At 36.5% G+C, this 24,674-nt stretch overlaps 2 protein-coding genes across 3 annotated transcripts in view; one reads left to right on the top strand and one right to left on the bottom strand.

Moving 5' to 3' along the window:
• The window catches only part of fam204a (family with sequence similarity 204 member A), a 67,142-nt gene extending 54,277 nt beyond the window's left edge, over nucleotides 1-12,865 (bottom strand). Inside the window, exon 1 of the mRNA XM_044136004.1 lies at nucleotides 12,673-12,865. Within this exon, the coding sequence (XP_043991939.1) occupies nucleotides 12,673-12,699 (27 nt within the window). The 5' untranslated portion in view covers nucleotides 12,700-12,865. The remainder of the gene's footprint in view (nucleotides 1-12,672) is intronic.
• Nucleotides 1,777-22,703, top strand: pik3ap1 (phosphoinositide-3-kinase adaptor protein 1). Of its 2 annotated transcripts, XM_044136001.1 has the most exons (18): nucleotides 1,780-2,057; nucleotides 5,191-5,422; nucleotides 6,662-7,087; nucleotides 7,979-8,235; nucleotides 8,770-8,914; nucleotides 9,004-9,146; nucleotides 9,241-9,373; nucleotides 12,227-12,423; nucleotides 13,122-13,299; nucleotides 13,375-13,437; nucleotides 14,160-14,414; nucleotides 15,152-15,202; nucleotides 16,519-16,712; nucleotides 16,785-16,857; nucleotides 16,979-17,146; nucleotides 18,623-18,693; nucleotides 20,294-20,394; nucleotides 21,942-22,703. In XM_044136001.1, exons 2-18 carry the CDS (start codon nucleotides 5,392-5,394, stop codon nucleotides 22,051-22,053), a joined length of 2,598 nt encoding a protein of 865 aa, XP_043991936.1. In that variant the 5' UTR covers nucleotides 1,780-2,057; nucleotides 5,191-5,391; the 3' UTR covers nucleotides 22,054-22,703. The 2 variants fall into 2 exon arrangements, with proteins under 2 accessions (XP_043991937.1, XP_043991936.1); XM_044136002.1 differs by lacking the exon at nucleotides 15,152-15,202 and having other exon boundaries at nucleotides 1,777-2,057.
• The last annotated feature ends 1,971 nt before the right edge of the window (nucleotides 22,704-24,674 follow it).

Raw genomic sequence — 24,674 nt, 5'->3', positions numbered from 1 at the left:
TCTTTCAGCCGCTCAGTGATTTATAAACTAACAGCCGTGTTTTATTCTCTCAGTGAAGGACTTTAGATCTGGGTGATTTGCTCTGCCTTCCTGGTTTTAGTCAGAACTCCAGCAGCAGGGTTTGGATCAGCTGTAAATACACTGTTGCAGTAATCAATATGACTAAATATAAAGGCATGGATGAGCTTCTCAAACTCAAGGCCTTGGGGGCCAAATCTGGCCCACCATAGGTTTTTATGTGGTCCTCTAGACTCCAAATTACATCAGTAAGTTCCTCTAGTTTTTTTCACAAATCTACAAAATTCACACAAACCAACAATAAAATCCTCCTCTGATTTCATTGCATATTTTCTCAAATGTGGTCAAAAACATTGGGTTTAAGCGACTGCTGCCTCAGGCTACTTGGTGTTAAGTTATAGTCCGTGATCGATACGGCGAGTAATAAAATGTCAAATTTAACATCAAACATTAGCACAAAAACCATAAAAATTTCTTACAAACATTTCTAAATTAGCACAAAATCTGTGATTTTGAGTGCAAATAAACACAAAAACAATCACGAAACCCTGGAGGGTGATCAGTGTGGAAAATTGTCCATTAATATTTAATTTTAAGAAACTTACTGAGAACTGATACAAACAGCTGTTTATTAATGTTTTAACACTTCGGTTGTTTTAATCAATGCATTCTGGCACAACTGGTCCTTTAAAAACATTCAGACTCTTGATAATCCAAAATGAAAATGAGTTTATGCTTCTGCTTTGGATCCTGCTGGGACATCAGTCCTTTAATTCTGGAAATATTCTTCAGGCGATGGAAGGCCGACTTTGTAACTGTCTTTATGTGGCTCTGAATGTTCACGTCTTTCACCACTCGGGTCTGAGCCTGATTTCTAGTTTCCAGCTGAAATAACTGAAGCCGTTCATTGACCGCTGGCATCATCTGCTTATCTGGTAGCTAATCTCATTACTTGCTATAATCTGAGCTAGTGGGAGAATGTAAAAAATGTATAGATCTCTAAAGAGTTTAAATAAAGTTTACTCCAGAATTTGATACAAAATATTAATTTGAGGGAGAAATATAAACTTTGTGAGATAAAGAAAAGATTGTTTTCTTTTTTTATCTCTTAGCTCAGTGGTGGTTTTTCCCATTTTTGTTCTTTGTGTTTGTGGATCAATGAAACGTTGATTGGAAAGTATATTTCCTTGGTACCTGGTGCTTTTAGCGTGTGGATAATTCTGAGTTTGTTACCAAATATTCCTTACCATAGATAAATTCACTGAAATTAACACTTGGATTTTTCTGATTTTATTTTCAGTGGGAGTTTATCCCATTGCAAAAGATGTTTTATCTTAGTTGCATTTTCATTAATTTGTGTTATTGTATCATTACCAGAGATGTCAGTACATTTGGAGAAAAAGAATAATCCAAAACTTAATTCAACCACATGAGAACAAATTACAGAAAAACTGCTAGATTTCCTAAATAATCAGTTATTAAAATAAAGTCAAAGTGTCTTTATGGTTATATCTGTGTAGTGAGCTGCTGATGAAACTGAGAGTCTCCTGACCTCTAGTGGTTGCTATGATGTGGTGCAAATTAACCTTTAATTCTTTTTCCTTTATTTTTTTTGCATTACACTAAAACCTATCTACTTTAATGCATTGTTTATTTTTGCTAGAATTTAATTTACTTCAGCAGCTCAGTTAATTTAATAAATTCAAAAGAAATAAAGGAATGTCTGTTCTTTTCCAGATGCATTCAGCTGCCGGTTGGGGCTCATTTGCATAAATTATTGCATAAATCATTAACGGCTCAGAAGCGGCCGTTCATGACGTAAAGCAGATATTTGGACTTTTGTCACTCCTGCTGGGAAACAAAATCAGCATTTCCATAAAGCTTGTCAGCAGCAGGAAGCAGGAAGTGGTGTGAAATTTCCAGGTAGACGTCTGGTCTCGTTTAGATTTGATCAAACTCATCTGGACCGGAACCAGGAGACGACATGGACCGCCAAATCCGTGGAAACGTCCCACTGGACCTGAAGCAGCGTGGATTCTGTGAGTCTCCGCTCTTCCTCCTGATTCTGGGACCTTCAGGCTTTTCTTTCTCATCTCCAATGAGGACTGAGTACCGCTGATTATCCATTACGCTAAAGCAAAAATCCATAACGTTTTTATTTCACACGGAACTTTTTCAAGCCTTTCCACAACATAAAGGGTTACATTTTTCAGAATGTTCTGAATTTAGCAAAGACATAATAAAATTTAACATTATTTTGTCAGTGGTATTAAAATTCGAGGGTGTATTACAACACTGTAGATAGAAAAAAAGAAGCGTAAATTACTACCAAAAATTTCAGAAATTTAGATTTAATCTGATATTTTCTAAAAAAAAGTTTGAAAAATAAAAAATTTGCACAAAAAAAAGAAAAAAATATATTTTGAGATTAATCAAAAAATTTTCCAGAAAAAGAACAAGGACGTTTCTGAGTTTCAAATGTTGGGTATTTCCAAAAGTAAAACAATTCTGACTTTTCAAATTAGTAAAATGTCCCAAAAAAAAATTTCTGGAAAATTTCTGATATTGTCAAATTTTCAGATTTTTTCTAGTAAATTTTTGACTTTTCAAACTATAATATCACCAAGTATTTTTATACAAAATTTCTGAGATTTATCTAAATATTTCTTAGTTTTTTTCCAATAAATTTTAGACTTCAAAAATTTTAAATGCTCAAGTTTTATTTAGAAAATTTCCAAATAGACGTTTGAGTTTTTTGGTGGAAATGTATTTATTTATTTTTTTCAATGTACAATCTGTGCCGTTTTAATTAACTGACTGAACAGACAAAAAAATAGGTTTCCTCACGTTGCTAAACTTTGTAGCACATCAGTGACTTTTTGTTGAGAAGTTGTTGCTGCTCCTGCTTGCAGCTCAGATAAATAAAACTAACGCTGAAAACTTAAGGACTTTATCGAGTGTTAATATTTCAAAACAGAATCACATAAAGTAAACTTTCCTCCCAAACCGAACTCTGTTTAGACGTTTCTCTTGTCCATTCTGGGATCTCTCTGCCATATATGTTTCTATATCAACCGACTCCACTTCAGAATGACCATCATCGCCCTCTGCTGGGTGGAGGCCAAACTACATCATCAGAAGAAGGTTACAAGCTAACGGTTAGCCCTTAACCCATTGGACCCAATTTTAATAGTCATTAATCGTAAGTCAATTCCATCCCCAGTTGTTACCTACTGGTATGATGCTTTTAATACCTTGTCAGAGCCTTTATTACTCATCATACCGGCCAGATTTTATACCATCTGTGTTTTTATAAAGAATATTTCTGGACCATATTATTTCACTTCTATATCTGCAGTGTTTATACCTCTTTACTTGTTTGTTGTCTGTTTTTTCTGTAAAACAAAATCTCAACTTTGTCTTGGTAAATCAATATATGTAAAAGTAAAAGTGCTAAATAAAAACATTATGACTAGATGTGTCTGTGTGTGGTGGCCTTTAAAGCTCTGACTCATTGCATCATGACACTTCCTAAAAAAACTGAAATGAGACAATCCTTTACAAAACTTTTTCCTTCCACCCAATTTTCTATTAATATGCTTGAACACAGAACTGTTTTAGTAATAACTTTTTGCTATGATTGTGAAGACCAGAAATTGGACACAAAATCACATTTTTGTGATAAAAATTAGTCTATTAGGTTTTATAAAACACCCTAATTCTCCAAACAAATACATTTTGGATTTCATTTGATCTAAAGCTAAAATCATAAATATCAGCTGAAGTTATTCTCTAATGTACTGAGAAGTTGACGAGTGGGCATTTATTGTTTATCTTTTATTGGAAAAAATTTCTTGCCATTCAAAGAATTTTCAATTAATGATGCTAAACTAAAAAAACTAAAGTGACATTATGATTGGAAATGTTACTTTTACTATTTTTTTCACTAGTCGTTCAACAAAAACATAAAAAACATAAAAAATATAATTAAATGCAGTTACTGCACTGGAAAAATATAAAATCTTATCAAGTATTTTTAATCTAGTTTCTAGTCTAAATATCTTAAAACACTTGAAATTAGACAAAACTAAAATACAAGTAAATGTTTCAGCTGCTTGTTTCAAGTCAATAATTTGTTAATATTGATAAAGTTCTAGTTCTACTGGCAGATTATTTCACAATCAACTGGCTCTGAGCCGTTACCTAGCAACGCCAGCCAAGTCCAGTCCGTTGCTTAGCAACCCAGGTCTAGTTCTGCTGGCAGATTATTTCACTTATAACAAAACATTTTTCCCATGTTATAATAATAATAATCTGCCATTGAAACTAGTACTTTTGATCAATATTAACAACTTAAACTCCTGTATCTAGGTAAAAGGTTACTTTTAAGTTAATTTTGCTTGTATTAAGATATTTGCAATAGAAAACTGGACCAAAAGTAATAATTAGATATTAATAACTTGAACCAGGTGAAGCTAAAATTGCCACTTGAGTTCTGGGTTGAACATATTTACAGACAGAAACTGGTTTCTTTTACCTTAAATGAAAAATATGTACATTTTCTGACATTTTTGTCTTAATGTCTGCTCTTCTTGTGTTTGTTTTTTTAATCAAATGGCTGTTTTGAGTTTAGAATATATATGCAGTGTGTATATAAATGTGTATATTAAAAGGCCGTCAGAGCAACTCTTCGCAGTTTCTCCCACGTGTTTTCCTTTGTCACGCAGCACAGAAACAACATGGCTGCATGTTTAAAGCAGCTTTTACTGCCTAGTTTGACATTAACTGTTGTATCTGTGAACACTTGATTTTTTCTGTTTTCTGATGATTATCAGTATGAATTTGAACTCTGATCTCATTGGTGTGTAAAAGTCTCCTGCCAGACTGCACCTTGTTAAGGAAGTGAAAATAGGAAGATGTTCTGAATCGATACGTTTGTTTGTTAGTGGAGCTTTTTTTATAAATGGAGAACAAACAAAGACTGAGCCCTAAAATGTTGCCTGTTATAAAGATGTAGGACGTGTCTTCTGAATTTAACGTGTCGTCTCTGTTTCTGCTGTTTGAAATAAAGATGTAAGTAACATGAAAGCGCACAAGGCTGTAGTGACGGCAAACTTGTTGCAGTTTCTGATGAGACAAGAGTGCTTTTTCTCACTTCTTCAACTGTTTCAGGAAGTGGGGCTGAGCTACCAAAATCAGGAAACTAAAGTGTTGCTATTTATACGCCTGAGCAAAGGGCCAGAGCTGGTAGTCGCCGGGTTAGTGTGAGCCAACGAGCGAAAGAGAGAGCAGCGGTGGAGCCGGAAAAAAGGAAAATATCTGGAGGAATGGCACCGCTTTTGGGATGATTTTGTGCAGATTTGAGCCCAAACCATGGAAGGACTCCCATCCATTACTGAGTCAGGTGAGTGTTACCCGTTTCCTAAGACCTTTATACCCAAATATCACAACAAGTCCTCTCACTTCCTGCTTGCTTCTCTGGGAAATTACCAGAATTTACTCGTTTTTTGACTATTTTAGCCATCGTTTTTGCTGACTTGCATTTGGTCGGCCCTTCATTGAGAATTAACATCTTAGCTGAAAAAGAGGAACCAAACATGTCTGCATTCTGTGTGGTTAAATGCATGCAGCAGCTAATTAATAAAGACCACCACACACACTCACACACACATTTAGCGTTGATTCGGTTAGTTTTGGGCCGTCTCAGCAGCAGATGCCGGCGCTCGGCCGCTGATGAAGGTGAGCGCTCCGTTCGGTTTCTGAGTACAGAGCTGAACTTGGCCCGATTAGCGACTGTAATGAGTCAAACAGAATTACTCAGCGCTGTGTTGACACACACCGGTGTTTGCTCAACTCGCCGTTGACTCACACGGTTCACACATTCATCCCTCAGCCAGTCACCTTGACTTTCAGCAGCTGGAATGTTTTACACAACCTGCTGCAGCGAATAACGTCGCCAATTTACCGTTACACTGCAAAAACACCAAATGTTACGCAGTATTTTTGTCTACTTTCTGGTGCAAATATCTTAACACTCGAAATGCGAAAAAACTAACTTACCATCAACAAAATATTAATATTTATTTATTCTAAATATTTAGATAGTAAATAAAATATTTTGAATATTTAGCTCCAAACTAAATACGTGGATAACATGCTAAACATTTATTTTATCTCAAAACTAAATATTTACTTAGTAAAATAAATATTGAGTTCACCAACTAAATATTTACCTTGAAACTAAATATTTGGTTAGCACAATAAATATTCAACTAGTAAGTTAAAAATTGATCTAGCATGCTATATATTTAGCTGTAAATAACGGTGATTGTTAACTATTTCACTCCTAAATACATTATTAGCCCTCAAGAAACTAAATATAAATATTTAACAAGCACTTTTTCATCAATTTTAAGAAAGTGTTGCCTTAAAACATGAGTCTATTTATTGCTGAAAATTTAATTAGAAGTTAGTAAACTTGAAATTAGACCAAACTAAGACATTTGCATTAGAAACCGAACCACAAATATTTGGTGACATTTTGTGTTTTTGCAGGAGAGGTTGAGGCTAAACCAACTGATGAAAGTTTTCTTTTTCCACTTTGTTGCATTTTAAAAACGCGCTTCAACGCTTTGTTTTGCAGCCATCTCTGAGTTTTCCTCTGCGTTTGAGCTGCTGATTCTGCACACGGAGGAGGCCCAGGAGTGGGCCGCGTACCTGCAGCAGATCCTAAAATCCTCCAAACATTTCCGCCGGGGCTCCGTGTTGCTCTACGCCGTGAGCTCGGCCGATCAGCTCCACGGATATAACTTTGAGGATTTCCAGCGCTGCAAATGCATCGTGGTGCTGCTGACGGGATTCTTCCTGGAGGTCCTGTACGACCCGGATCTGCACGGCGCGCTGCAGAGACTGCTCTATCCTCCACACAGGGTGGTGGCGCTGCTGTGCGGTGTGACGGAGGCCGACCTGAACGTGGAGTACTTCGAGGACTGGCCGAGCTGGAGGAAACTCTACGCCGACGACGAGCCGGGCGTTTATGTTTCTACCGTTTTGGAGTCAATAGCTGACAGTATGCAGACTTTCATCACCAAAACAAACGACAAATCATTCACCGGAATTAAATATTTATCCACATTTTGATTTGAAACACCTGCAGAGATTTGATTTTTAACGTGGAAATTTCAAATTTAGGACGGACAGATGGATAAAACCAACGTTTTTAAAAAATGTATTTCATAAATTGTTTTTCAATTCATTTAACTTAGTTATTTCAGACAGTTTTTTAGAAACAAGAAAAGACGTAGGTCGAGAGAAAACGTGAAAATGAGTAAAAAGAAGTGAATGTTATTTAATCCTATTTGATCCCAATTTCATTTATGTTTTGGTACCAGGTAAATATTGGGCCCATATCTGTGATACTGATACTTTTTATTACTTAAGTTTGATTTATCAACAAACTTCTGACCTCTAGGTGTTTCTGTGATTTTTCCTTTAAATTGTTTTGTCCAAACAAAGAAAGAATTTGGGCAAATTTTATAGCTGTCTATGAAATACTTTAAAAACAAATTCATCTGGAAAAAATAGAAAAACAAAGAAAATTTGTGTTTTTCCACACAAAGTACAAAAAAACATTTGAGATCAAATAAAAACAAAATGTTGACTCAACAAAGTGCAGAAAATTATAATTTTAAAGTAAATCTAAACAAAATATTTAAACCGAAAAACAGTTCAAGAGGAAAAATCGATCTTATCGTATCTGATGCCAACTTATTAGCCATATTATCAATATTTTGGATCGATCAGCCCTAATCTCAAACTTTCTTTGCCTATAAAAATGTTTTCATTCCTCCTTAAACCCTAAAAGAAGAAGGATATTAACGTGTAAACATGTTTCCAGTTGTGCACAATAAATTGGAAAAATTCGACCATTTTGAAGATCATTTTTCTGTTTTGTTCGAAGGCAGGCGGGCAGAGGCCGAGCTTCTGAGCGAATATCCTGCAGCGGAGTCGCTCATCTCCGCCGCCGCCGCGGCTTCTCCTCTCTCCTCTGAAAATCTCACGGCGGGTGAAAACGAAGAGGCGGAGTCAGAGGAGCAAAGCGAAACGTTCCTGAAGGAGGAAGAGCGAGCGAGAGGCGAAGATTCAGCAAGAGAGCGCATCAGCTCACCGACACAACCGACATGTCTGACCGTTCAGCCCAGCAGAGTTCAGTGTGGGGTGAGGATGAAGAAATAAAAACTAGAGCTGGGCGATACTGGCTCAAAATAAATATCAGATTTTTGATTTCAATGGAGTTTATGTTTGCTTTCTTTTCTAAAAAGATAAAAAATACAGAAAATGTTTTTTAAAAGTGGTGTATTGGAGCCAAACTACGAGAATTTTTGTTCAATTACAAGAATATTCATCTATTGAACTAATCTGTAAGGTTAATTAATCAAATAGCAATAATATTTGATTAACCGATAAAAATGATTAATCAAATACAGATTTGATTAATCAATAAGTTGAATATATTTGGCTAATATATAAAATTGATTAATTAAATAGAGATAATTTGATTAATAATGAGACTGGTTCATCAAATAGAGATCGATAAAAGTGATCAATCAAATAGGTATATTTGATTTGTTAATAAGTTAGATATTTGATTGAGAAACCTGACGAATCGAACAGAGATATTTGATTAATCGATAAGAATGATTAATCAATCAAATTTTATAGGTAATATTTATTCTGATTTATTCTGTTCAGGATCAAGAGACGATTTTCATCGTATTCAGAAGCAGAGTGGGTTTCGGGTCGCCGGTGGAGGTGGAGTTCTCCCCTGAAGGCGCAGCGTCCAAACGGGTTCTGGCCTCGGTGGAGAACGAGTTCACCATCAGCGTCTCCGCACCAGGCGAGCATCAGCAGGAAGACGGTTTCTCTGCTGCATTTACTAAACATTATCTCATTATCTTTGTGTTTTTTACGATCATTTCTACACAGAAATGCCTGCAGGAGTGACTTCGCTCGCTCTGCACGCCGACGGCTCGCGTGTCGATCTGAGTCCGGTCACATTTTACACCAACATGGGAGAAGTTAGCCGGTATCTAAAACAAGCTACTGACCCCGTGAACTTCATCTGCCAGGTGAAACCCTTCTGCTTCCTCTTGTCTGTCCTGGTTTTTCTGTCTGTTTGTTTTTTTTATTCTTAGACGTTTTTGAACCGATTTTTGCTTCCAGGCCTTTAACTTGACCTCCAATGCAACAGAATCAGTGGACACATTGCTAACGGACTCGTTAAAGTCCAGGATGCCTCCATCCGGTCTGCAGCTGTTTGGAGTCAAACAGATTGAAGAAGACAATATGTCAGCATGTGAGTGAAGTTTTCTGATTTCATGCAGAATTAAAGGTTTTGAGATGATTCCTTTTTTTTATAAATAAAACTGCAATCCTGCAAAAACACAAAATCTCACCAAACATTTTTCTATTTTCCAGAGCAAATATCTTAGCACACTTAAAATAAGAAAATTAATTTACAAGTAACTTTTCTGCAAGATATAGGAGCTTGTTTAGGTCAATACTTGTTTAAGATTTATAAAATAGTACTAGTTTCACTGACAATATGAGAAAAAATTTTTGTTATAAGTGAAATAATATGGGAGAGAAACTAGAACATTTTCATCAATATTAAGAAATTATGAATTATCTTGCAGAAAAGTTACTTGTGAGTTAGCTTTGTCTTATTACAAGTGTGATAATTTATTTGCACTAGAAACTAGACAAAAAAAATACTTAGTAAGGTTTTGTATTTTTGCAGTGTTCCTATGTGATTCAGCTTGATTTTAATCGTCCTTCACTGCTGGGTCTGGGCTTTCTCCCATTGAAGTGGATTTCTCTGAAAGAATTTCGACAACCAGGAGAAGTCGTTGCTGTGCTGTTTTATAATTGTATTCGGTTTTTAGTTTTAGCAATGGCAACGAAGGACGTGAATGAAACCGTTCAGTATGATGAAGTATTAGAGTCATTGTACATAAAAAGGAGCAAAATTCTAGAAAAAAACTTGCACATTTCTGAGCACTAAAAGTCAAATGTTTGCAAGAAAAAAACTCTGAAATTTTTCAAATTAATCTCAGAAATAAAAAAATAAAAGTAAAAAAAATTCAACTTTTGAAACAGAAATCTTCAATTTTTATTTTTTTTTAGGAAATTTCTAAAGTTAATCTCAAAATTTAATTTTTTTTTACTTTTCAAGCCAAGAGATTTCTAAGTGTTTTGTCTAAAGAATTTCTGAGTAGTCAAAATTTTTGTAGTTTTTTTCTTGCAAACTTTTGCCCTTTCAAACTCAGAAGTTTCTACTTTTTTAAGTTAATTTCTGAGAATAATCTCAACATTTCTGAATATTTTTGGTGGAAATTCAGTCCTTCTTTCTCCATCTACTATGACTTTAATACATCATCACAGTTCTGAGCTAACATTGGCAGCCATCTTGCTCGGATCAGCAATTCTCATTTTGCAGTGGCAGATGGTTGTTAACAGTTCAACCAATTTGTGGTAAACTTAAGCGTCAAACTGACGCATTACAAGCGATTGGGTGAAGCTTAAAACGCCTCCAGTTTTTCTACACAGATGTTTTACCTTTTGTCTTCCTATTTTCTGAACTGCAAATCAAGAAGCGCAACATTCAAACTTTATGCAAATGCAGAATCAAACCAAGCGCCTGCAGCAATTCGCAGCTACTTTACTCCACAGCTGCATTTACAGCCGGTGGAGAAGTGACAGAAATCATGCGGACATTATCTTTTAGAGAGGAATCACGTTCAGGCTGAGAGGATTTTATTGCGGCAGACGATAAAGAGATTGGGAAGATTATAAAACAGTGACTGAGATAAGGCTGTATTAGATCGTAGAATCATTACACGTACGACACACAGCTGTCCTTGAATACATCCTGTTATTTTTGGTTAATAAATGAGAACTGGTGTTGAGTTTCTATCATGAAGATCTGGCTGTGAACTTCCTCCTCGCACCACTCCCAGGGTTGATTCTCAGCCTGAATGTAGCAGCAGAAATGATCGGCGACCGGAATCGCAGCATTTAAACTCAGTTTGAATCATTGTTGGCTTAAAGAAATCATTTTAAAACCTCGTTTTGTGAAAGCTAGCTTTCCCATTTTAGCTCCTGCAACAAAATCGATGTTTAGCTAATTATATTTATATATGCATGTGAGTGGTTGTTGGTCTAAATGCATGCATGATGCATCTGTCCATTGTCTGCCTGTTTATCCTTACAGACAAAATAAACAAAGATACATAAGGTCAGTTTAGAGAATCAGTCGTGTTTTTGGACGGTGAGAGGAAGTTGGAGGAGTAGCCAGATAGAAACTGCACATGCACAGGGAGAACATGCAAAGTTCATGCAGGTTGGGATTGGAACCCAGGACCTTTTTGATGCAAGGCAACAAAATAACCAGGCAGCCTCATGCAATGTTTTTAAGTGTGAGCGACTGGCCTGGTGCAGTTAGAAACAATTTGATCTATTTTAGGAACAAATCTGTAAACAGTTTCACAACTCTCACCAAGAGTGAGATCTGGTTTCTACAAGCAGCTCAGTAAACATGAAATAAGACAAAACTAGGTTACATAGAACTTTTCAGCAAGACGCGAAATTATTCTGCAGCCAGATAACTAATTATTTTTTAAGCTAGATATTTTGTTGGTTATCTACATATTTAGCTTGCTAACTCAATATTTAGCATGCTAATCAAATAGTTGGCTTTGTTAAGCACATATTAATATTTAGTTGGTAACCACAATATTTATCTTACTAATTAAATATTTAGATTGGAGCTAAATATTTCATTCCAAACTGAATATTTAGCTGCTAAACTAAATATTTAGAATTAATAACATGGTAAATTTCTGACTTTGTATAATGAACCTGTATTTGTTTCTATCATTCCTTGCTGTGAAGTTATTTGTCAGTTAGTTTTGTCTTATTTCCAGTGTACTAACGTGTTTGTAGAAACTAGACCAAAAGTAGTTTTTAGGATTTTGTGTTTTTGCAGTGAATTGAGAACAAAACTGATGTGCAGACTCTCTTTTTGAACACAATCAGACATGCAAGTAGCTTTTTACATTTACCCCTGAGTAAACTCTTCCCTGCTTCTGCTTTCCAAATGATGCTCACTTAGTTCAGGATTAAGATTTACAATCTGCTTGTGTTTCAGATCAGCGCACGGAAGAGCTGCCCACGTTGCTCCACTTTGCTGCTAAATATGGCTTGAAGAAGCTCATGAGCGCCCTCATGCGGTGCCCCGGGGCTATGCAGGCTTACAGTGTGATGAACAAACATGGCGACTACCCAAACACACTGGCAGAGAAGAGCGGCTTTCAGGACCTCAGACGTTTTATGGACGAATTTGTGGTTAGTTCACTCATGAATCGATTAATGAGCTCATCTGAAGGTGATTGCGCTTATCGACCGATTAGCGATCAAGTTATAAGCAGCCATTTTCTTAAAAACTTGAGTTTTCCTTCTTATCAAGAGGGTTGACCGTATTTACATAACATAAAGGGCTATTTTTTATAATATGCTGAATTTAACCAAAAACATAACTCAATTTTAACTTTATTAAATACTGACTAAATAAACAGAAAATTGTGGTTTACTCACGTCCTCGCGTTCGTAGCACATCGTCATTTTTAGTTGAGAAGTTGAGCTGCTCCGTCTTGCAGTTCGGCTGAATCAGCGCTATTAAAAGGTAATATATTGTTTATATATTAAGAATATAAACAAATCAAGTGTTTATATTAAAAAACAGATCCGCATGGAATCCATTTAGCATTCCGCACCAGACTCTCTTCGGACCGTTTTTATAAGGGATACCGCCGCCATCTTATATTCTGTATTAACGGCTCCGCTGTTTAAGGCGGCCCAGTGTCGCCCTCTGCTGGGTGGCGGCCAAACTACAACAATAAAAGAAGGTTTTAGCGGGCGATTGGAATTCATTTTAATCTAATAAGCAATTAAGTCGATGAATCGTTTTCATCCCCAGATAGAAAACATTTTTAAATGAAACCTTTATAATTAGAGTTTAAAAGTCTTGTTTTGAACCCTCTCAGGAAACAGCAGACCTGCTCCAGTTGTCTTCTCAGCTGGAAGACAACTTGGACAATGAGGCGGAGATCTACGAGCCGATGTCAAATTCTTCTCAGGACATCATGATGAACTACTCCAGCTGCACTGAGGATATTTACGAGTCGATGCTCGGCCTCGACCCTGAGTGTGCAGAAGACTTATGTAAGATCATCTCTGTGATAAAAATACTCCAAGCTCTTACAAAATGATGCTGATGGTGTGACACGATTGTTACAGATGAAGTTATGACTGCAGTAGATGGGAATCCAGAAGAAGTTATGCTCAGGAAGTTCTTCCAGGGTATTTATATCTATTTAATTTACATCGTATAGTCATACTAATGATTTCTTCTGATAATAGTTTTGGTGTTTTCATTGTAGTTTATCTTTATTTTGTTGTTTCTTTTTGTTTGTCCAATTCAGTTAGTTTTAATTTGTAATTAGAGTGTGTTTGATAGTTTTTCTTAGTCATTAATAGTTAAATATTGTCTAGTTTTTAATAGTTACAATAATAGTCTCAGTTTGTTTGTATTTTGGGTCATTTTTAGGTACAAATTAAAAAAGTTTAAGTATTGTGAGTGTTCTGCGACTATCTTTTTTATTGTGTATACAGAAGATGCCATTTCCAGAAATGTATTTAATTATTGTTCAGTTATTTAATTAATGTCGGTTCTGGAATTTTTGTTGTTGTTTCTTTGTTTAACAGAAGAGCAAGACTTAACATAAAAACATTTCACATTTGACATTCTTTACAGATAATATATTTTAAACAATCCTCCTAAAAGTAGTCTGAACAAAGTATAATAAAAGTATAACTACTCTTAACAACAGAAAAAATACGATAAGCAAAATATCAGGACAGGAAAAAAACAATAAAATCAAGACTTAAAAGCTCAAATTTGAAAAACAGTATAATAATATTAGTGATCAAAAATTCAACTTTCAGTTCCGTATGTTCAGTTTTTATTACTTTGTTAGTTTTTGTTCACTATAATAACCTTATTTGATTTTCCCGTCTGGCAGCGAAGCCTCAAACCGCCGAGGAGCAAGTGAACGCCCCGCCGCCTAGAGCTGAGAACAATGACAGGAACGAACACAACAGTTTTGATGAAATAGAGGAGGAGGAGGATCCCTACGACATCTGTCCAGAGGATATTTATGACACTGTGGATGCAAACAGCACCTACAACTCAGGAGTCCAGAACCGCCCTCCGGCCCCCATCCCCAGACCCGAGGCTGAGCTCGAACCTGAACGACCCGCAACCTACATTTCCAGAGGTCTGCTGTCCACTGTTAAGTTTTTACACACAGGGCCGGCCCAAGGCATATGCAAGTTAAGTAGCTGCTTAGGGCCTCCACACCACCAGGGGGCCCCTAAGAGCAGAAAGCTAGCACGATAAAACATACATATATAAAATAAAATTGAATAATATAAATTAAATGCTACTACATGTGGAGAAAGCATTTCTTTCTACATTGTTTTTCTAGTTGTTACATAAATAATCACGTCCTGTGGAGAGACAACAACTCCAGTTAGAGTGGCACTTCTGGCTGCCGGAAACTGCCACAGCCTCCTAGTGGTTGTTCCTGCTTTGGTGTCCGATGCCACGGCTTCTGAGGCCGGATGAATATTGAACATGAATATAAATACGTTTATTCCCAAAGGAAAAAGCAGGAATCGTGGCAGCTGACACCAGAAGTGCCACTACAGCTGCTACTGACACAATTAGAGATTTCAAATTCAAAATATTTTTTTAGTTTGTTACTCCGGTAAGGTTAGAATCAATAACCATAATAACATTGGTATTATGGAAGCTAATTGCAAATGATGCTAATGATAGCAGGTATGTTACACACATAGTGATGAACCATCAGGTGTTGGTTTGGGGGCCACAAATAGAAATCTGCCTCGGGCCTCAGAAGGGTTTTGGCCAGCCCTGTTTAAACCCTTTAGGTTAATTTCTTCTGATTTAAATGTGTTAGTTTAAATAAATATTTGTGTTTTTTATTTACAGTTTTTTCAGATAGAGACAAACGTAACTCAGTGGACAGTGGATGTCCTGCAGGTAAGACGGTTTCTGTTGGAGATTTTCAGTCTCGTGAGAAGCAGCAACACGCTTTTAAACCCTTTAAAAAAGTTTAAAGAACTTTTTTATTAACTCCTCCTGTCTGATGCCTGCTTGCTTTTGAATTTGCATGAAGTTACTCTTGAGCGTAGAAAGGTCCAGTCTGTCTCTGGTGGTTTTTTTATATATATCTAAACATAACCTGATTATCTTTTACCAAGAGTTGTTGGTTTTTTTGTTTGTTTGTTTTGGTTTTTTTAGCTAAGAGTCTCCATTTTACAGAAAGCAGTGTGAATAAAACACACTTTATGTTTCACCGTGTAGAATGTAATTTACCAACAATAATTTGTAATTTTTGCAAACTCATGGCATTTCTTTATGAAAAATGCTCTTTAATCATAAACATGTCTGGACTTTGACATCTTGAATTCAGATTTTCAGATATTTTGCAGCTGGTACGACGCGTGGTTCTGTTTGTTTTGTGTTTTGCTGATGTGTTGCACAATGGCCACCAATCTCAGCTTTCTCAGGCTTTGCTGAGTCCTGTCGTGAACTTTGACACTGAACATGTTTATTTAAGACAATAGAAAATGAAATGCAGCTTTTATGGCTTTTCTCAGAGTTGCATGATTTAACATTGAGGAAAAATGCAGAGATGTCCCCTTTTGTAGCTTTGAAATATTGTTTTATGTGTTTTTATTGTATTGTTGTCTTTCATTGTAAATCATTATATGTCCCAAGACTACAGTGGTAGTAATTCAGATTTAATTCTAGCACTTTTTGCAATATTTAAATGGATTTGATTAGAATCTGTTGTTACAAAGCAGAGAAAACTTATTTAGTTGAAAGACAGAAAACCAAAAAAACAATAGACATGCAGATGGAAATTATTGAGTGCATTTTAATTTATCGTACAATGAGTTAATTTATTCATTTCATAATTTAGTCTAATCCTTCCTGCAGTAAATGATCAGATCTTGAAAAGAGGCTCATATTTTAGCAGCATTTCCTGACATTTATTAGGAAAATGAAAGACGTGTTGGTTTATTTTATGCGGGTGCGAACCCAACCTGATCCTGCTGAGCCGAGGAAACGTATCTAAACCTTTGTGGTGTTTCTGCTGTGAGACATGCGAGTGTCTGACACCAGCTTGGTCAAAGAAAACCAGCAGTCATTGCTGATAGCTCTGTGGTCAGTAAAAAGTTTACAACCGTGTCTCCGCCCAACGAAACGACTTCCTTCAGACGTCAACACGGCTGAGAGCAGCTCTTCTCTAAACTTCAATAAAATATTCATCCCACTTTTCTTTTTGTCAGCTCGCCCTGTGAGCGAGGTTCCCTGCTCGACCTATGACCCCTACGGAGGGATGAAGACCCCGGGGCAGCGGCAGCTCATCTGCCTGCAGGAACGGGTCAAAGTTGGGGAGATAACGGTGGATGAGGCCGTCCAGGAGTTCAAAGCGTGGCAGTTCGACCACGAGCGGCGCGCTAACTCTCTGCGCTATCAGCAGGTAGATGATCAACAAACATCCTCGTCTGATAGCAGCGCCATAAACCTCACATTTAATTCTTCTTCCTTAAAGGACAACCTGAAGAAACTACGAGATAGCATCACGAGACGTCACAAAGAGAGGGAGAAGACGGGGCAGGAAATCGGTGAGCTGTTTGGAGTTGACATGTCGACATCTTGTTGTGTTTCTTCCTGTTGATGCGCCGCGCTCACAAGACTTCCTGTTGAGCTCATGGCGTCTGATGTGGTCTGCTTCGTCTCTGCCAGATTATGAAATAAGTGCGCCGCTGCAGAGGAGCCTCTTCTGGGGATCCAACGTGACATTAGAGTGCGGCGTGTACGAACCCACACCCAGAGTGGTGGCTCCGCCCCCTCCAGCGGCTCAGCCAATCAAAAGAGGGAGCTGGAAGACTGGCAGTACGTCCAGCACATCGAGTGAGTCTCTGGTTATTTTATTTTTAGGGATGAGTATTATTGAATACGCAATAATCCGTTCAGAAAAGAGCTGCACCTGTGATGAGCAAGCGATGTGTTCATGGCGCCTCCATGTGGATGGGAGAAAAGGTTGCCAGGATACACATACAAAATAGTTTCCACAAAAAGAAATGAGGAATAATTTCTATATTTATTGGTTTAGTCTTTCCAAAAGAGGAAATTTTGATTGCAAAATACTAGCAGTATTTGTTTTTATCTAGTAAAGATGTGGAAACGCCATAAAGTAAATACATCTTTTATTGCAGAAGCATAATATCAAACAAAAAAAAGATAAAATCTATATTTTGGTTGCATGGAGTGGGGAAAAGATCTAGTGTTAAAATCACATTTTGCATGTTTTTATACTTCCATTTGGCTCATTTTATAAATTTTGTATTAAAAAAATAATACAATAAAAATACAAAATATAATTTTAATGCAGGAGGAAAAAATATCTGGTGTTAAAATTCACATTTTACATTTTTTTTATTCTTCCATTGGATTTTTACTGCTTTAAAAAAGCCTAACTGTCTAAAAAAGATATTCTGCTGTTTTTTTGGTAATAATGTGTTTTGGTGTCTGGGAAATTTCTGCGGCGTTACCTAGCAACCCCAGCAGAGTTCCTTCCATTACCTAGCAACCGCAGCAGAGTTCCTTCCATTACCTAGCAACCCCAGCGGAGTTCCTTCCGTTACCTAGCAACCCCAGTGGAGTTCCTTCCGTTACCTAGCAACCCCAGTGGAGTTCCTCCCGTTACCTAGCAACCCCAGCAGAGTTCCTTCCGTTACCTAGCAACCCCAGTGGAGTTCCTCCCGTTACCTAGCAACCCCAGCTGAGCCTCAGGACGTTTGGTCGGCTGGTTTTACTGCTGTATTTGCTGTGAACATAATAGAGTTTTTGGAGGCTTTTTGTTGTTATCGCTGCTCTCCGTTTAAACTTTCAGTATCTGGTCATCAGGAAAAGGAGAACATGGTTCTATTTTTACACGTTTAGTTCATGAAATAGCTCTAAAAGGTTAAAAAAAAACTGACCTGTTTTTCCTGTTTCTAAAAACGTTTTGACCGATTTGCACTGTAACATGTTCCGTCAGTGAATCAAAAAGCTTCAAATAACAGCCTCAACCTTAGTTTTAAAGAGAAAATAACAATTTTTGATAAATATGTACTTCAGGAAACATTTTATTGGTACGTTTTGGGTCTTGAAACACAGTGAAATGAGATTTCTTTGCAGAAGCTACATCTGGTGTTGCTTATTTAGGTGTCAGAGTTAAAATCATTCAGAAATTTGCTCCTAACAACATTTAGTCTGTTGATTTTAATGCACAGCAGCAGCCGAACAGAGTGGCCTTAAACCGTCACTCACCACAGCTTCTCACCTCAGACTGACTACAAACCACGTGTTTTCTTTTTACTGCTACTTGTTTTCTTTTCACTTCAGGCACAGAGAGCAACAGACTCAGCACTCACAGCAACTTTAGCCTCAGCAGCGGGACGGAACCGGACTTTGAGGTGAGCTCAGAACCTCAGGTTGGTGTTGATGCACTGCAAAAACACAAAATCTCATCAAGTGTTTTTGGTCGAGTTTCTAGTGGGATATTTTAGTTCACTGGAAATAAGACAAAACTAACTTATACTTAACTTTTCAGCAAGAAATATTCAGTTATTCCTCAATATTGATGAAAAGCTTCAGTGGCAGATTGAACATGGAAAAAAATTATTTTGAAATGTCATCAATATTAAGGATTTATTGCCTTAAAACAACCTCTTCTATCTTGCATATCTTGTACTTGTAAATTAAGTTTGTTTTATTTCATGTAAGCTGATATATTTGCACTATAAAGTAAACCAAAAAGAGAAATTTATTTTTGCAGTGCAGAGTGACGTTAGTATTAATATATGCAATAAAAAAATGTTTCACAAACCTCTTTCCAGCAACAACCGTCTCCTTTCACAGATTATGTCTGTTTTTAAGTAAAGTTTTGTGTGTAGAAACTAGACCAGAAATAACAGATTTTGTGTTTTTGCAGTGTAAATCGTGCAGTGAGAACAAGTTCTGCTTCAGACCAACTGATTCTTCCTGCTTTTAACTCAGAACTGTGACTGAGAAATCTTTGTTTCACATTTGACCTTCGCTGCAGCTCAAACATCTCGCTCATATTTTGTATCTGCCGATGCATAAAGCTGCAGCTGTCTGTTAACCGAGGGAGTTTTGTTTTCTCATCCTTTGTTCTGTTTTGTGTTTTGGGAACTTTGACTCTCAGCTTGGGGAAGTTTGAGCTCTGCATTAAAGTTCAGTTAATCCGGTTATCAGCTAAAACCATCTGTGGAATTTAAAGTGTGATTTTTTAAAGCGGCGCCATCTAGTCATGACAAAAAGAAAGTACACCCTGTTTAATTGTTTCTGTTTATACTCATAAGGGAACAATAAAAGTGATCCGAACCTTTGACAGTTGTGCAAATATTTAAAGCCGTCCTCAAATAGAAGAGGAACTATTACGCAAAACTTTTGTTTTTGTTCTTCCATTTCCGTTTCTACTGCTTCTAAAAACAATGCAGCCAGATTTCTGGCAATAAGTTTGTGTTTTTTGATCGGTTTCAAAAACCTCCAGAATGTAATGTCCCAGCCCGTTACCTAGCAACCCCATCAGAGTTCCGCCCGTTACCGAGCAACGCAAGCTGAGTTCTGTTGTTGACTCACCATCCAGAAACCACTTTCTGCATTCCTGTACAGGAGGCCCTACTAATGCTTTTCAAAGATGTATGGATGTATGCACATTTGTTTGCAGCCATTTTGAGGTGAGAGTGTAAACGTTGAGTTTTGGGGGCGTGGCCAGTAGCAGCTTATTTTGATTTAAAGTGACAGAGGCCCAACTGAAATCTTCTGAACCTGTTCAAGGAAGAATTAGGTCACCTTTAAAATACATTCAGGTTTTATTTTTCTTCCTCTTTGCAGATTTATTCTTTGATGCTTATGCAAATTGATTAAAAATAATTATGGAATCTGGTAACTCTTAGTTTTCGTCCTTCCTGATACGTTAAACGTTACTCTGACCGATTTTATTTTCCCCGTATGGTTCATATATTTAATGTTTCCCCTTCGTCTTTAAAGGACGCAGTGGAAATTCTTTCTCCTCCTCCTCGGCCTCCGCGACCCTCCGACCCGATGCCCGACATTCCTCCACCCAGACTTCCTCCGCGGATCCCAGAAAGGTAAGGAGGCGTAATTAGGGGCAGAAAGCGCCGCTGAAGAACAACCAGAGAGTGATAAAGAGGAAGCGTTCACCCTTCAGTGAGTCTGCAGCTGTGGGTTTGAGGGGAAGACTGAGAAAGTGATACAAAACAAAAATACAAACTTATAAATATCTACAGGGCAGAGTCACGTTCTCAGTAAAGTTTAGGTGACAGCTTTAGACCGAGGTCCAGAAGACGTCGTCCTTCCACCAAATTTAAAGGCTGAATTCAACATTTTCAAACATTTTCCAGAAGGAAAACGTAAATTATTCATGTCATTTACAGAATAAAAACGTCTGTGAAGTAAATATCTACAGATTAAATATCTTGTGATCTTTATTATTAGCGTGATGCTAAATTTCCCAACACTCAGAATGACGAGAATTAAGAAGGGCGGACATTAAATGTCACATCTCTGCTGCTTCAACGCGAAAGCCTGATATGGAGGTGCGATTCATCTGGGTGGGTTTATTCATCCGAGCTTCGTGGAACTGCAAGATCTTATCAGCAGCGCTGTTTTTAGTTCGATGAGGCGGCGCGTTTACATTTTCTTTTCTAATCTGAGAAGACTAAATGTTAGAAAGTAGGCCGTGTGGTTTGATCGATGTGTAACCGTTACATGGGAAAGTGCAGCGCTCGGTGAATCGTTTGATTTATGTCCAGCCTCTGTTCAACAGAGAAGCTTTCAGAGAAGAAAACGACGATGCAGCTCAGAAAATTCTTATTCTGTCGCAGCAATAACCAATAAATCAATTAAAACGTGATCAATTAAAACAAATCAATCATCTCCATTTGTGTGATTTATCTTTTCTCTCTTTCTACCAAAAACTGGAAGGTAAAAATCTTCGGTTTGGTGTTTTGGTCTCAACAAGCCGTTTGTTTCGAGGGTAATTTTGTTTACAGTCTTCATAATTCATTTTATTTGTTGTTTTCTTTATTTATTTTGGATATTTAAAATGTCTTCCAGTGTTAAATGTGCATTAGAATTTAAATTTTGTAACTTTTAAGAATATGTTTAATATAATTAATATGAGTTAAAACAATATTTAATTTCCCTTTGGGATCAATAAAGTGATTTTGAGTTTAATTTACTGTTAATAATTAAACAAATAAACCAAGATTTCTCAAACAAACTCTAAAAGCCGTGTCAAATTTAAATTGTTTAGTTTCTGAGTTTAGTTTGTTCTCAGCAACAAAAATGAGAACTTTCTTTGAAAAGCGTTTATTTAATTTAAGTTCAGTGAAAGAGTGTGATTCAGTTTGTTTATAAAAAATGTCAATGGACGGGTAAAAAAAGGAAAAACAAAATTCTGTGGCCACAAAGGAGAAACTTTCAAACAAAAAACATTCTGACCTAAAAATTTCAAAAATGATCAAGAAAAAGAAACTCTGAAATCTTTTAGATTATTCTCAGAAACTTTAGAAAATGTTCAACTTTTCAAACTCTGAAATGTCCAAATTTTTTTCTAGAAATTTTCTGTGATTAATTCCAGGATTTTGGTGACGCCGTGTTTTCTGTGCTGCAGGGTGCCGGAGACGGTGCACGAGCGCTACATTTCCTGCCCGACGCGCGCTCCTCCTCAGCGACCTGCACCCAGACAGACGCAGCCGGCGCCGCCGGTTCCCCGCCGCCGGTGATGGCCAGTCGGACTGAACCCACCGGTACCAAGGGAGAACCGGGGGAGAACCGGGGGAGAACCAGGGGCTCCCTGCAGCTGAGCGTGATGCTCTGGAGAATTTCTTTTATGATCTAAATAAAATAGTGCAAATTGTTTCTATTATTATGTTTTTTGTGTATTTGACATTATAATTAATGTAAATAAGATTTTTTTGTAAAAGTTCCATTTAGAGTCACACTAGATGTTTAAGCCCCCAAATAAGTCTAATTAAAGTTCCCACATAAATCTATTGTCCATGTTTTGGCATCACAGGAAGGATGTTTAGTTTACTGAGTCCAGCAGGAGCTCAGGAGGTTTTCTTCTGTCCCTTTAAGACACTTTTCATGTGTTTTATTGCACATAAAGGCATCAGAGTCCATAAAAACTCCAACATGGAGTCCAGGCAGATGATTTGGTGTGAATGTTGCAGGTTTTAGTCTTCAGCTGCGTCGGGTCGAACCCCTGGAACCGTCTGTCTCCAACAGAAAGGCCTGTAAATGATGTCTGAAGACTGGATGGATATTCTGCATTAATGTTGCTTACTTTATCTGACCTGCTCTCGTTTGCACAGTCGAGTTTAAATGGTGTAACTTTGCATTGTTGTGCTTGATAAAAGGTTTCCCAAAGTAACTGTCGGCTGTTTGTTGCTGCTGGAAGAAATGAGTTTTACGACGGCGTGTTGTTGTTACTTACGGAACTGCAGAAGGAAAAAAGGAGCACATTTCTGCCAAAACACTTTTTAGAAAAAATGTATGAGCTTGAAAAGTCGAAGATGTTTGGCTTGACATTTCTTTCATAAGTTTTTTCTAAAGAATTTCTGAGATTAATTTCAAAATTTCTCCTTTTCTTTCAAGTGTTTGAAATTTGACAGAAATCTTTAAAATTGTCCAAATTTGAAAGAAATTTCCCTCTTTGGTAGTTTCTGAGCTTGAAAATTTGCTTAAAAAACATTACGTTTTTGCATTAATCTCAGAAATTTTCTAGAGAAACCAGGAAACTAAGTTTCAAAGTCGACATTTTTTTACTTTTGAAAACAAGAAATGTTTTTTCTGGAAGATTTTTGGAAATAATGTCAACATTTCTGATTTTTTTTTCTTGCAAATTTTTGATTTTCAGAGGTCAGAAATATAACTTTTCTATGGAATTTCTGTAATTAATACCAGAATTTTCACTTTTTTTTGTGCAAATATTCAATTTTGGAGATTCCAAAATTTGCTATTTTTTTTTCTAGAAAAATTCTGAGATTTTTTTTCTTGCAAATTTTTTACTTTTCAAACTGAGAAATTTCCAGCTTTTTTCTAGCAAAATGTTGAGCTTTTAAAGCTTTGAATTTACCAAACAAGGAAGTTTCTTGCAAATTAAAACAATTTTTGAGAATAAACTCAACTCTTTGGGATTAAAATAAGAAATTTTCTTGAAAAGCTCAAAAATTTTATATTTTTTTATCTCAAAATTTCTGAGTTCTTTTGTAAAATATTTTCTATCTAAATTGGTCCTAATTTGTTGGACCAGTTTTGACGTGACTGCTTTAATTTTGGCTCATCTGTCCAACAGCGCCCTCTATCATATTTCAACCCTCAAGGTAAATTCATCTCGTATCGCAGAAGTGAGATATTTTTACTCCTTTATCCAGAGGAAAGCAGAGTAACTAAAAAAGTATTCACATAAGAGTAGCATTATTTCAAAATAAAATCACAAAAGTAAAAGTTGTAATAAAAAATACCATTAAAAGAACTTTTTCCCAAAAAACTACTCAGGTAAATAGAACTGGTTTCTACCAAATTCTGCTTCCATTGTTCTTCAAAGTTGAAGACACCTGCAAGTTACTTTTTTTCAGTTAAATACAAAAAATACATATAACAAATAAAACTCGTGCAATATTTACTACAGTCTGGATTTTGTGAAAAGGAATTTTGTAAATCACTGACGATGATTTTGAGTCTTGATGCACTCAGACTTGTCAGAGGGTTTGTTTGAGTTTTGAATTGCTGGAGCCTGCAGTGTGCCATGCTGAACAGACGTGGGCAATTACATCCAACCTGGTTGTAATTTGCTTGAATTTTTTTGTTGCCATGTCTGTCATTTTTTTTCTCTTTTTTTCTTTGTTTTTCATTTCTCTGATATGAAAGAGAATAATTACTTAATAACTACAAAGAAATTACATGATTGTATTTCCAAAGGGGAAAATCTCAATATAAATATTTTGGTTTAAAAAGAAAAAGTTTCTTGGTGTTTGTGAGTCTGTTAACGGCAAAATTAAGAGGAATGCTGAATGTTAAAATGAAAATATTTTTGTTGTACCAAATACTGGAGCATGAAATAAGAAACGGAACACAAAATAACACAAAACTGAGAAAATCAGACAGTAACAAAATTCAACACCTTGATTTTAGGGAATAATTTATAATAAAGTAAACAAGTATAAATATTCCCAATGTTTTGCTCTGAGCTGCAGTGTTATAGTTTGTCCACTTGATGGCGCTCTAAACTTCCGTATTTGGCAGGTGGGATCCATCTGATGTTCTCATCTACAAACTCAGCTGTCTGCTGAATCAAAGTTTATATTATACTTTATCTTGCTAGTTTATATAAATTCAGGCT

Source organism: Gambusia affinis, linkage group LG13 (genome assembly GCF_019740435.1).
Source record: "Gambusia affinis linkage group LG13, SWU_Gaff_1.0, whole genome shotgun sequence".
Lineage (NCBI taxonomy): Eukaryota > Metazoa > Chordata > Actinopteri > Cyprinodontiformes > Poeciliidae > Gambusia > Gambusia affinis.
This window is presented reverse-complemented; position numbering and strand designations above follow the sequence as displayed.

What these genes read in the sequence shown, in the direction of transcription:
- pik3ap1 (XM_044136001.1), top strand. Translation starts at nt 5,392, where the DNA reads ATGGAAGGACTCCCATCCATTACTGAGTCAG. An exon ending in GGACAGTGGATGTCCTGCAG is followed by an intron (nt 15,203 to 16,518) that starts GTAAGACGGTTT and finishes TCTTTTTGTCAG; the next exon opens with CTCGCCCTGTGAGCGAGGTT. An exon ending in CAGTACGTCCAGCACATCGA is followed by an intron (nt 17,147 to 18,622) that starts GTGAGTCTCTGG and finishes TTTTCACTTCAG; the next exon opens with GCACAGAGAGCAACAGACTC.